The 14,014-nt window shown below is 41.0% G+C and overlaps 1 protein-coding gene across 1 annotated transcript; it reads left to right on the top strand.

Annotated features, from left to right (window-relative positions):
* Positions 1-24: 24 nt before the first annotated feature.
* On the top strand, positions 25-13,787 carry slc22a7a (solute carrier family 22 member 7a). The gene is made up of 10 exons (XM_029684087.2): positions 25-481; positions 4,328-4,431; positions 4,943-5,097; positions 5,586-5,754; positions 7,692-7,815; positions 9,791-9,900; positions 10,404-10,618; positions 12,419-12,527; positions 12,830-13,036; positions 13,247-13,787. The coding sequence occupies exons 1-10, from the start codon at positions 107-109 to the stop codon at positions 13,320-13,322; spliced, it is 1,644 nt and encodes a 547-aa protein (XP_029539947.2). The 5' UTR covers positions 25-106; the 3' UTR covers positions 13,323-13,787.
* The last annotated feature ends 227 nt before the right edge of the window (positions 13,788-14,014 follow it).

The following is a 14,014-nucleotide window of genomic DNA, read 5'->3' as shown; positions in this document are numbered from 1 at the left end:
ATTGAGAGACTCCTATTCCTGGGGGAGAGAAGACAGAGAGGGAAGAAGGAAAAAGGAGGTCTGTGTTGTCTGACTTTACACACACACACACTCATACGCTCTCGGGATGAGGTTCGAGGAGGTGCTGGACGAAGTGGGTGGCTTCTCCAAGTTTCAGTTCCTGGTGCTCCACTTGCTCTGCTTGCCCAGGGTCATCCTCCCCCTCCACTTTCTCCTGCACAACTTCATCTCAGGTGTGCCTCCGCACCACTGCGCCCTCGGGATCCCTGGAGATGGATCCGAAACCCTGGCTGACCCCATGACATTGGCCCTCAGGGTCCCTTGTGAAGCCGACGGCTCCTTCAGCTCCTGCAGGGCCTTTGCCACTCCGGTGACCCTTGACCTTGGCCACTCCAACTACACCAATGTGTCCATGTCGGTGCCTTGCCAGGACGGATGGGTGTACGACCGCTCCCAGTTCACATCCACCACTGCCACCCAGGTAATGTCATTATTAACAGGGCGGCAGGGTAGCCTAGTGGTTAGAGTGTTGGACTAGTAATCGAAAGGTTGCAAGATTGAATCCCCGAGCTGACAAGGTAAAAATCTGTCGTTCTGCCCCCGTTCTACCTAGTTAAATAAAGGTTTAATTTTTTTTTTTATGAACACTGTTGTCCACAATGGTGGTCTAGCAGTCTAAGCTCCTACCTCCAGAACACTTGTACTGGTGGGTTGGATGCCTTATGTAGATGTAATGTCATGTTAATGTGCTTATAGATGTCTAATGTATGCTTCGTGAACATGCAGTTCATTTGAATTGTTACTGTTTGTGGTTTCTGTCAATCAGAAAAAAAAGATCAATCTGTAAAACTTCCCCAATATCATTTGTTTCCATGACTATAGTAACTCCAACTGAATATTTGATAGAATGGTGGTTAGCTTGTGTAGCTACAAATAGCACTGTCATTGTAATTTTTTATACATGCATATTTTACCAAGAGATGGCCAATCAGATTCATAACCACAGCACATGTAACACAGTGTACAGTAGGCCAGCAGCATGCCATCCTGCATTCCACTGCTGGCTTGTTTCTGAAGCTACACGGGGTTGGTCCTGGTCAGGCCCTGGATGGGAGACCAGATGCTGCTGGAAGTTGTGTTGGAGGCCCCGTAGGAGGCACCATTTCCACTGGTCTAAAACAATATCCCAATTCCTCAGGGCAATGGTAGGGTGCCGTCTTTCAGCTGGGATGTTAAACAGGTATCCTGACTCTCTGTGGTCACTAAAAGAGTCCATGGCACTTATCGTAAGAGTAGGGATGTTAACCCTGGTGTCCTGGCTAAATTCCCAATCTGGCTCTCATACCATCATGGTCACCTAATCATCCCCAGCTTACAATTGTCTCATTCATCCCCCCCTCCTCTCCCCTGTAACTATTCCCCAGCTCATTGCTGTAAATGAGAATGTGTTCACAGTCAATTTATCTGGTAGAATAAAACAATTTGTATCCATTCCATTGGTTTTCATTTGTTAGGGCTTTACCCATCTTCGATGAATTGTATGACGATGTGGTGGTTTGTGGTAATGAGGTATTTGTGATGTTGCAATAGATGGTTTGTACATAGGTTATATGTGTTCCATTAACTCTCAACAATTATTCAACTAACTATCCACTAACCTTCCCCGGGCGCCGATGACGTGGATGTCGATTAAGGCAGTGCCCCCACACCTCTCTGATTCAGAGGGGTTGGGTTGAATGCGGAAGACACATTTCAGTTGAACGCATTCAGTTGTACAACTGACCTGGTATCCCCTTTACCCTAATCGTAAATTGTAGCCCCAACCAAAGCCTTCACATGAGCAAGCTGTTGCATATCAACAGAGATTCAGTTGATGAGTTGATAGGGTGATAGATTGAGCATCAAAAGATCTATTGTTGACTATCCATATAACGTGTGACCTATGACTTTGTCACACTCGCAGTCATCATGTGCTCCATCATAATGTGCAGCTGGGAATTACCAAAAATACGTCTTCAGTAAATCTGTTCTTCTGCCATCCGTAATATGCTACAGTTGAAGTCAAAAGTTTACACTCGTTTTTCAACCACTCCACAATTTTCTTGTTAACAAACTATAGTTTTTGCAAGTCGGTTAGGACATCTACTTTGTGCATGACATAAGTAATTTTTCCAACAATTGTTTACAGACAGATTATTTCACGTATAATTCACTGCGTCACCATTCCAGTGGGTCAGAAGTTTAAATACACTAAGTTGACTGTGCCTTTAAACAGCTTGGAAAATTCCAGAAAATTATGTCATGGCCTTAAAAGCTTCTGATAGACTAATTGACATCATTTGAGTCAATTGGAGGTGTACCTGTGGATGTATTTCAATGCCTACCTTCAAACTCAGTGCCTCTTTGCTTGAGATCATGGGAAAATCTAAAGAAATCAGCCAAGACCTCAGAAAAGAATTGTAGACCTCCACAAGTCTGGTTCATCCTTGGGAGCAATTTCCAAACGCCTGAAGGTACCACGCTCTTCTGTATAAACAATAGTACGCGTGTATAAACACCATGGGACCACGCAGCCGTCATACCGGTCAGGAAGGAGACACATTCTGTCTCCTAGAGATGAACGTACTTCGGTGCGAAAAGTGCAAATCAATCCCAGAACAACAGCAAAGGACCTTGTGAAGATGCTGGAGGAAACAGATACAAAAGTATCTATATCCACAGTAAAATGAGAACTATATCGACATAACCTGAAAGGCCGCTCAGCAAGGGGAAGCTACTGCTCCAAAACCACCATAAAAAAGCCAGACTGGGGTTTGCAACTGCACATGGGGGCAAAGATAGATTTTTTGGGAGACATCTTACTTTTTGTAGAAATGTCCTCTGGTCTGATGAAACAAAAATATAACTGTTTGGCGATAATGACCATCGTTATGATTGGAGGAAAAGGGGGAGGTTTGCAAGCTGAAGAACCCCATCCCAACCGTGAAGCACAGGGGTGGCAGCATCATGTTGTGGGGGTGCTTTGCTGCAGGAGGGACTGGTGCACTTCACAAAATAGATGGCATCATGAGGAGAGAAAATGATGTGGATATATAGAAGCAACAGCTCAAGACATCAGTCACGAAATTAAAGCATGGTCGCAAATGGGTCTTCCAAATGCACAATGACCCCAAGCATACTTCCAAAGTTGTGGCAAAATGGCTTAAGGAGAACAAAGTCAAGGTATTGGAGTGGTCATCACAAAACCCTGACCTCAATCCTATAGAAAATGTGTGGGCAGAACTGAAAAAGCGTGTGCGAGCAAGGAGGCCTACAAACCTGACTCATTTACAGCAGCTCTGTCAGGAGGAATGGGCCAAAATTCACCCAACTTATTGTGGGAAGTTGTGGCAGGCTACCCGAAACGTTTGATCCAAGTTAAACAATTTAAAGGCACTGCTACCAAATACTAATTGAGTATATGTAAACTTCTGACCCACTGGGAATGTAATGAAAGAAATCAAATCTGAAATAAATCATTCTCTCTACTATTATTCTGACATTTCACATTCTTAAAATAAAGTGGTGATCCTAACTAACCTAAAACAGGGAATTTTTACTTGGATTAAATGTCAGGAATTGTGAAAAACTGAGTTTAAATGTATTTGGCTAAGGTGTATGTAATCTTCCGACTTCAACTGTATGTATTCAGGGTGTTTTCTTTCAGCTCATAAGCCTATGCGATTGCATAAGCTCTAATATTCGTATGGGTGTTTTGAATGAATCATCATCTTAGAAAGAGCTGTCCATTTTGTTGTGTTAGGCTTTGAAACAACATCCACAACGACCATGTTTTACACTCAGTTTCAACCTGCTGTTGAACTTCTTTCTTTCAATTGATCATCACAGTGAGGTGAGTTTTGAAAGCATGATACTGTTTTGCTGATAAGTGTTTGATGTGATTTTCTATTTCATTTGCATTGATGTCAGAGGGGTTAGAGGGACAACAGAGCACTGAGTACCAGGCCATTAGGACACGATGGTCATTAGTGAGCTGGGTACTAGCAAAGCATGTCCAGAGTGCATAAGAGATCACCGTGACTCAACTGCCACGTGGAATTTTATGCGGTCATGACTCATGACTGCCAGTGTGGCGGTAATATGGTCACACTGCAGCCCAAGTCTTTACCCTACATGGTGGACCCAAACCAAACTGTGCTGGCTTGGATCATGTCTTTTCCCATTGTAGTGTGAAAGGCCTTGTATGATGTTCTATCACACCTTGGGATGCTTGTGGAACTGGGGGTTCATTCGGCTTTATGAACTTGTTTATTTATTTTTTTCACAGTGGGATTTGGTGTGTGACAGTAAGAAATTAAACCAGGCCCTTGCTACTTTCTTTTTCATTGGAGTCACAATCGGTGCAGTTATATTTGGATACCTCTCAGATAAGTATGTTATTTATCCTATTAGAATCTAATTATTCTATGGTAATAACTGTGACAAGTATTTTATCAATACTAATGTTCCCAAATTCAACATTTACAGTACATGCATGTTACCACTTGACCACAGCAGCCTGCATACAATCATAATTTACAAAACATAGGCTTGACCATGTTTCAAAACTGTGTTATCTTTTGTCGACAGGAAACACGAAAATTGGCCTTGCTTTCTTAACACGGTCTCGATAGAAGTAGACAGTCATACATTAGCTGCAAGACTAATGGTCACAATAAAAGAGAATGTCCTTACTTACTAGATGCTACAAATGACAAAATGTGCGATACCATCAGAATCGATGACCAAGTTAGTCAGGTTAACGTTTGGATTAAGGTCAGGGTTAGGGCTAGTGGTTAAAATCATTTTTTGGGCTCTGTACTTCTGTATTTTGTGGCAGACATTCAGACAGTGAAGACTGCTGAAGGAACTCTGACTCTTTCCCCTTTCCCTCCTGCTGCAGATTTGGTCGGAAGCCCATGATCCTAGTGTCCTTCGTGGCCAGTGCCGTGTTCGGAACCATGTCCGCCTTCTCTGTCTCTTACGTCATGTTTGCCGTGACCAGGACCCTCTGTGGAGTCGCACTGACGGGAATGACCATTACCACTCTTGCCCTGAGTACTGTCATGATCTTTAACCCCCACCGGGGCTTCCTATAACATGATATGTGTTGATTAAAGGGGCAATCTGCAGTTCAAACAACAACAATGCAGCCACACTCAAATTTATAGACAAAGCTATGGATGCAAGGACTGAATATCCAATGGAAAATGTAACTCCTCTCAAATGTATAGACAGCACTCCAGATGCAAGGACTTACAGTCCATGACATCCACATGATATTTTTAAACAAAGCTATACATGGTTTATTTACATTCTTGTTTGAGAACAATAAAGGTATAAGACGGTATATTTTGGGTTATGATAGTGAAAGACCCGTTTGAGGCTTCATCAAGAATTGAAATGGCCATTGAACAGACTCCCAGATCCCAGACAGTCGTTTTAAAGCAATGGGCCCAAATTCAGTCGTAAAGGACTACCCTGACAATGCATAAATGCTATTTACTGTACACGGAGGTAAGTTGCAGTTGTGTTTTTCCCTCCAGGTATAGAGTGGACGGACATTAAGCATCGCACCTTCACAGGGACCATTATCAGTCTGGGCTGGAGTTTGGGCAATATGCTCCTGGCCCTCCTGGCATACTTCATACGAGACTGGAGATACCTCATGCTGGTGGTGACGTCCCCCTGCATCGCTGCCATCATCTCCTGGTGGTAAGATGGGGCTAGAAAAACTCCAGGTTGGGGGCAATGCCATTTCAATTCAGTCAATTCAGGAAGTGAACTTGAATTTCAGTGTACTTCCTGAATTGAAGTGGAATGAAGTCCAACTCTATAAAGGACAGTATAATTCTGACAAATGTCTTTACACTTGAAATGTCACAAAATCTCATTAAACAGACTATTTAAAGAAAGAAAGGACAGTGTCTTACAGAATTTTGCTGTGATACTATAGAAGTGGTTTTGGAGCAAGACCTGAATAGCCCATAGTCAATAACATCATAGCCATGACATACAGTGCATTTGGAAAGTATTCTTCCCCCTTTCCCTGTTCCACACTTTGTTACATTACAGCCTTGTCCAAAAATGGATCATTTTTTTCTCATCAATCTACACACAATACCCCATAATGACAAAGCGAACACAGATTTGTAGACATTTTTGCAAATGTATTACAAACAAGAAACTGAAATATGTTTATACAATTTGGGAGTCCACCTGTGGTAAATTCAATTGATTGGACATTATTTGGAAAGACACACACCTGTCTATACAAGATCCCACAGTTGACAGTGCATGTCATAGCAAAAACCAAGCCATGAGGTCGAAGGAATTGTCCGTAGAGCTCTGAGACAGGATTGTGTCGAGGCACAGATCTGGGGAAGGTTACAAAAAATGTCTGCAGGGTTGAAGGTCCCCAAGAACACAGTGGCCTCCATCATTCTTAAATGGAAGAAGTTTGGAACCACCAAGACTCTTCCTAGAACTGGCTGCCCGGCCAAACAGAGCAATCGGGGGAGAAGAGCCTTGGTCAGGGAGGTGACCAAGAACCCGATAGACACTCTGACAGAGCTCCAGAGTTCCTCTGTGGAGATGAGAGAACTTTCCAGAAGGACAGCCATCTCTGCAACACTCCACTAATAAGGCCTTCAATGTAGAGTGGCCAGACGTAAAAGGCACATGACAGCCAGCTTGTAATTTGCAAGGAACCTAAATGACTCTCAGACCATCATAAACAAAATTGTCTGGTCTAATGAAACCAAGATTGAACTATTTGTCACGTCTGGAGGAAAGCTGGCACCATCCCTATGGTGATGCATGGTGGTGACAGCATCATGCTGTGGGGATATTTTTCAGCGGCAGGGACTAGGAGACCAGTCAGGTTGAGGGAAAGATGAATGGCGCAAAGTAGAGAGAGATCCTCGACGAAAACCTGCTCCAGAATGCTCAGGACCTCAGACTTGGGACAACAACCCTAAGCACACAGCCAAGACAACGCAGGAGTGGCGTCGGGTCAAGTATCTGAATGTCCTTGAGTGGCCCAGCCAGAGCCCGAACCCGATCAAACATTTCTGGAGAGACCTGAAAATAGCTGTGCAGCAATGCTCCCCATCCAACCTGACAGAGCTTGAAAGGATCTGCAGAGAAGAATGGGAGAAACTCCCCAAATACAGGTGTGCCAAGCTTGTAGCGTCATACCCAATAAGACTTAAGGCTGTAATCGCTGCCACAGGTGCTTCAACGAAGTACTGAGTAAAGGGTCTGAATACTTATGTAAATGTGATATGTCAGTTTTAGTTTTATACATTTGCTCAAATTGAACATAATACAGAATGACTTAATAGAGAACATCAATAGACAAGAACAGAACTACATACATTAGAAAGTTGCCAATGGAAAAGAAGATGCACGTATGATGTGTTCCCACCTGTTAGCGTTATGCAGCACATCTAATGTAGAGTTACGAATGAAACCAAATGAATAACAGTACAGTGATTGATGAAGGATTAAAGTGTATTATTATTATTAAAGTTTATTAATGAATCAATGTGCTAATGGTTTGAATCTCCGATTTTGTGTCCAAGATATAATCCTGTTACAGCAGTGGATAATGACAAATATAATGTCCAGGATTTTTTTTCTTCATTTAGGTGGATACCAGAGTCTGCCAGATGGCTACTGGCCAATGGCAAAGTGAAGGAGGCAAAGAAGTATTTGGTGCAGTGTGCCATAATGAATGGGAAGTATGGTTACGCTGCAAAACTAGACACTGAGGTGAGTCAACCAACCCAGGTGCACACTGGGGACTCTTTCTTCTCAGTGTAATAGTGTTCTGCTGTCAGGGTAGGGGTCCATTTCAATTCCAATCAATTCTGAATTCCAATTCCACATTTTTCTAATTGAAAATAATTGAAGGGAATTGGATTTGTAATTGTAATTTCAGTACACTTCCTGAATTGCCTGGAATGTAATTTGACCCCAGCCATGGGTGCTATCAAAAAATAAATGTACATTGCCTTCAGAAACTATTCACACCGCTGGACTTTTTCCACATTTTTTTTTGTGTTACAGCCTGAATGAAAAAAATATGAATATTAAAATATCATAATTCTTGAGTCAATAACTAGGCTATTCAACCCTTTTGTTATGGTAATCCTAAACAAGTTCAGGAGTAAAAATTTGCTTAACAAGTCACATAATAAGTTGCATGGACACACTCTGTTTGCAATAAGTGTTTAACATGATTTTTGAATGATTACCTCATCTCTGTACCCCACACATACAATTATTTGTAAGGTCCCTCAGTCTAGCAGTGAAACACAGATTCAACCACAAAGACCAGGGAGGTTTTCCAATGCATGACAAACAGAGGCACCTATTAAAAACAGATATTAAATATCTCCTTGAGCATGGTGGAGTTAAAAATTACAATTTGGATGCTGTATCAATACACCCAGTCACTACAAAGATACAGGTGTCCTTCCTCCTGAGAGGAAGGAAACCACTAAGGGATTTCAATATGAGGCCAATGGTGACTTTAAAACAGTCACAGAGTTTAATGGCTGTGATAGGAGAAAACTGAGGATGGATCAACAACATTGTAGTTAAAAGAAGGAACCTTGTACCGAATAAAAATATTCCAAAATATGCATCTTGTTTGCAACAAGGCACTAAAGTTATGCTGGAAAAAATCTGGCAAAGTAATTAACTTTTTGTCCTGAAAGTGTCCTGTTTGGGGCAAATCCAATACAACACATTACTGACTACCACTCTCCATATGATCAAGCATAGTGGTGGCTGCATCATCTTATTGGTATGCTTGTAATTGTTAAGGACTGGGGAGTTTTTCAGGATAAAAACAGAATAGAGCTAAGCACAGACACAATCCTAGAGGAAAACCTGGTTCAGTGTGTTTTCCACCAGACACAGGGAGATGAATTCACCTTTCAGCAGGATAATAACCGACAGGCCAAATCTCACTGGAGTTGCTTACCAAGAAGACAGTGAATTTTTCTGAGTAGCCGAGTTAGTTTTTACTTATATCTAATGTAAAAATATGGCAAGACCTGAAAATGGTTGTCTAGTAATGATCAGCAAACAACTTGACAGAGCTTGAATAATAAAAAATAATAATAAAAAATGAATCCACAATCCAGGTGTGGAAAGCTCTTAGAGACTTACCTAGGAAGACTCACAGCTGTAATCACTGCCAAAGGTGCTTCTATAAAGTATTGATTCCGGGGTATGTAAATTAGATATGTCTGTATTTCATTTTCAATGCATTTTCTAAAATGTATAAAAACATATTTTCACTTTGTCATTATGGAGCATTGTGTGTAGATGGGTGAGAAAAAATATATAAATGTAATCCATTTTAAAATCATGCTGTTACACAACAAAATGTGGAATAAGTATGAATACTTTCTGAAGACACAGTAAGTACATAATTGAATGAAATGTAAACGAAACACCATCATTTTTTCATGTCTTAAAATACATGTGTTTGAGAACAAATTCATCTAACAGTTGAATGAAAAATTGTATTTTGTACAAAAGTTGTCTTGGAAGTTTTACATTTTGTCCAATTGTATTTTAAAATATGTTTTGCAAAGCTCTGCTTATTACCTATCGAGCATTGTAGAATAGAATGTCATCAACATTACAGACCAAAATTATTCTACTGATGGCTAATAAAATATATCTGAACATTAACCTCTGAACTTTATATTCTAATTCGTTCTTATCTTAGACTTTGAGGAAGGTAACTGTTTCTGAGGTTGCCAATAAGGACTATTCCTACTTGGATCTGGTCAAGACACCCAAGCTCAGGAAAATCACTATTTGCTCAGGAATATTCTGGTATGAGGAAAAATGTTTCACCCTTGACCTTTTCGATGAGAGACAGACAATTAGAGAAGCTGCCTGTCCCTAAGCTAGGGAGAGTGGAGTATTTGGGAAGAAATGTGTGTGTGTGTTTGTGCATGAGTGTGTTTGTCTCCAGTTTAGGCCTGAAAGGTCTATGATTCCACAACTCCACCCATAACTTTGATTGGAGATATATAGAGTCTGCCTGCCCCTAAGCTAGGGCGAGAGTGGACTTACTGCTGTGAAGAGAAATAGATGTGTGTGTGTGTGTGTGTATAGTTTGTGTGCATGCATGTACATTTGTGTCCAGTTTAGGCCTGCAATCTCCATGATTCCACTTTCAACACGTTTTTATTAAAACATTCTGCCCCATAAAATGTTTCCCTTGCATACTTTCTTTCACTTACTCATATTTTAAGTTTCCCCAATTACTAATTATAATATATGTCGAGCACTCACTGCAAGTAATGTTTTTACCTATATTTACCTCCCAAAAGGTTTGCTGTGTCGTTCGCATACTATGGGATCAGCTTTAAGATTACAGGGTTTGGTCTGAACATGTACCTCACTCACTTTGTCTACGGCGCAATTGAAGTCCCAGCCAAAGTGGGGGCCTACTTCGCCTTGGATCGCATTGGCCGAAGAAATGGCCAGGCATGGTCTCTCATCATCACGGGAGCGCTGATAGCTCTCAATACCGCTATCCCCACAGGTAGGTTATTAAAAATACTCTATGCACACTCATCTTGGGTTTCAGTTCCTGTAATTGAAGAGTTTCTGCCATATTAAAACAACTCACAAAATACTAAATGGTGACATTGAATATCAATGCAACGGTTTAAAACTCAGTTGCTCTTCTACTTGATATATGCATATCACAGTTGCTCTTCTATCCTGGGACTTTTATCCAGAGGCGTAATGCCCATAGGGAGCACTCACGGGCATCCACCGTACTGATTGTTGTGGCATAGTAAGGCCTTAATCATAAGAACTTCCCCAAGGCCATTATGGAGGGAAAGCTCCAGAGGGGTCAGAGTGTAAAATGGTCTGCAGATAATGTAATGGCGTGTTGGTGGAGGGTCAAAAAAAAGATTGTCTGTCCACAAACAGCTCAGGGAAGGACATCCTCAAACTAGTGTCCAAGTTCAGGCAGAATAAACATATCTGTTCCAGAGCTTTAATGGATTACAACAAGAAAATAAGCAGAGTTGACCATCTTGACCAACTGAAGAGCTAATAGAATGTTACACGCACAGGCAGAAATGGTGGAAGTATGTGTTTTGGGGGATGCTCAACATTGCCATCATAAATGCATACATTGTATGAGGGAACCTGCAAATGCCCCTTCCCATTAACCGCAGGCGCTGGTCCCTGAAGGCATTTAAAATGCCCCTTGTGCATTCACTTTGTGATGACTATAGTGGTAGGGAAGGGGGGAGCCAACAGTGTGGCACAGAAGGGTGTGGACCGAGTTGTTACTCATCATTTGAAAGCAGGTCTCTGGTGAAGTTTAAAGGGCACAAGAGAGGGAGTGGTGTGCATCCGGAGTGGACGCAGGGCAAAGAGTGGGAGATGTGTAGAAACCTACTTTGGGTGTTCTACTTGTTCTGTGCTACTTTAAAGGATGGGGTCATGTTTTCCAGAAACTCATGTCATGTTGTAGGCTAAATGCAAACATTAATGTGACAGTGTGAAATATAAATCATTTGTCCTACAAATCTTATTGGGCAATTGTGTACTTTTTCAAATTGTCTCTTTTCTATCTTCTCTATCTAATACTTGTTGCATTCACTGAATTGTTGTCAAATTAAGCTACTATTTCTACATTTTGTGTCAGGCCTGCTCTGTATAATTGTTGTTGAGAGAGGTTATCTACATTTTGCAAGTCTCTGAATAGTTGTTCCCCTAGTCAAAATTTTGTATAATTTTTAAAAACATTAATATGTAAATAATATTTATACATTTAACAGATTATACTTGGTACATTATGAGTGAGTGATTTTGTCAAATTTACTCAAATGTAATACTACTAGCCACCTAGCAATTTTGTAAAGTTGGTTTTAGCTAACCCAGATATACTATATACAGAAGTATGTGGACGTCCCTCATAACTAGCCATCAAGAAGTTATTTCAGGCTATCAATCAAGTCAAAGCCAATTTAAGCTTGATATGGAGGGTGTGATGCAATTTGGGGAGCTTCCGGAGGTATGCTTAGGCCAAATCAAGCTCCATACCGCATCGCGGTGCGCCACTCAAATTTTGCAGAGATACAGAGAAGCATATTTAGTTTCTTTAAAAAAGAGATATGCTTAGATATATAGAAAAAAAAACGTATTCTTGTACATAGAATTAAGCATAATGATTGCGGCTCTAGATTGCTGGAAAAAGCTGTTTCATGTGTTTGAAAAATACAAAATTCTCCCAACTTACACCCCTCAGCCATGTGGCACCTCAGATTTGGGGATCACAACGCCCCTGTTCTTATTCTATCCTTCTTGTTTCTTCATCCAGAAAATGCCCTGGTTCGCACTTGCATAGCTGTGGTGGGGAAGGGTTTCTCAGAAGTTGCTTTCACTACAGCTTTTCTCTACACAGCGGAGCTCTATCCCACCGTTCTCAGGTAAGTGGGACTGTGAAACTAGCGCCATAACTTACATCTATATGCATACTACTCCTAAATCACCTTAAATTCTTTGATGGTTGATCTGCCTGATTGGTCATTCTCAAACCTTTGTCATTCTTAGTCTTCTGCGTTTCCTAATTCAGCTTCACAGAGTCTACTTTGTCCCCTATGGATACATTTGTTTCCTCACATTTTAAGAGTTGACTGTGAAATTTAAGTAAGAAACTAGGAAACTTTTCTTCATGAGACCCCAGGATAGACTGTGATAACACGCCCTTTGCACTCCCCTCCTCCTACAGACAGTGTGGTTTAGGTTACACCTCCTTCCTCGGGCGTATGGGGGGCTCACTGGTCCCCATGGTCATGCTGCTGGAGGACTATTGGGTGTTCACGCCCCCACTTATCTTCGCCGCCACCGCCATTGGCAGTGGCTGTGTGGTCTTCCTGCTGCCCGAGACCATGAATGTGTGTCTTCCGGAAAACATCCTCGACGTAGAGGAGGGAAGGTACTGTCAAACACACTCTGCACAATAAGCTCTCGTTTTCAGTCCGTAAATACAGACTGGGATAAACAATTGAAAAGTGTGACAGATTCTGTTCAAACTCGCTAGATGATAGTTGGCAACCATTGCTGCTCAATTTATTAGCTACTGTAAAAATATTTAATGTTAATATGACGAGTTCAGGTGGCTAATTGTTTTCCCTTTTTTTGGTAGGCATAAGCGCACATCTAGAAATGATGCCATGGTTGAGTTGAATGAAATAAACTCACTACCGGTAGCTTCAGCATGAGATAACTCCCAAGGCTGCTGCTGGTCATTCAAATCCAGTACCAAGTCCTGACCTGAAAGCTCCCCAAACTGCTGAATTGGGGAAATGATTTCCTACAATGGTCATATCCTAAAAACGTTAGAATGATGGATATTTTCCACTATATCATGTATCATGCATGTCACTATTGTATATGTCACTATTGTATTGTATATATTAATTCGGTGTGTAACTCATGTACAGTTGAAGTCGGAAGTTCACATACACCTTAGCCAAATACATTTAGTTTTTCACAATTGCTGACATTTAATCCAAATAAAAACTCCCTGTCTTAGGTCAAATAGGATCACCACTTTATTTTAAGAATGTGAAATGTCAGAATAATATAATGATTTATTTCAGATTTTATTTCTTTCATCACATTCCCAGTGGGTCAGAAGTTTACATACAGTGTGGAGAACGAGTATTTGATACACTGCCGATTTTGCAGGTTTTCCTACTTACAAAGCATGTAGAGGTCTGTAATTTTATCATTAGGTACACTTCAACTGTGAGAGACGGAATCAAAAATCCAGAAAATCACATTGTATGATTTTTAAGTAATTAATTTGCATTTGAATGCATGACATAAGTATTTGATAAAATACTTATGTCATCAGAAAAGCAGACCTTAATATTTGGTACAGAAACCTTTGTTTGCAATTACAGAGATC

The sequence above is a fragment of the Oncorhynchus nerka genome, linkage group LG15 (assembly GCF_034236695.1).
Source record: "Oncorhynchus nerka isolate Pitt River linkage group LG15, Oner_Uvic_2.0, whole genome shotgun sequence".
NCBI lineage: Eukaryota > Metazoa > Chordata > Actinopteri > Salmoniformes > Salmonidae > Oncorhynchus > Oncorhynchus nerka.
Note: the sequence above shows the minus strand (reverse complement) of the source record. Positions and strands in the feature narration are given on the sequence as shown.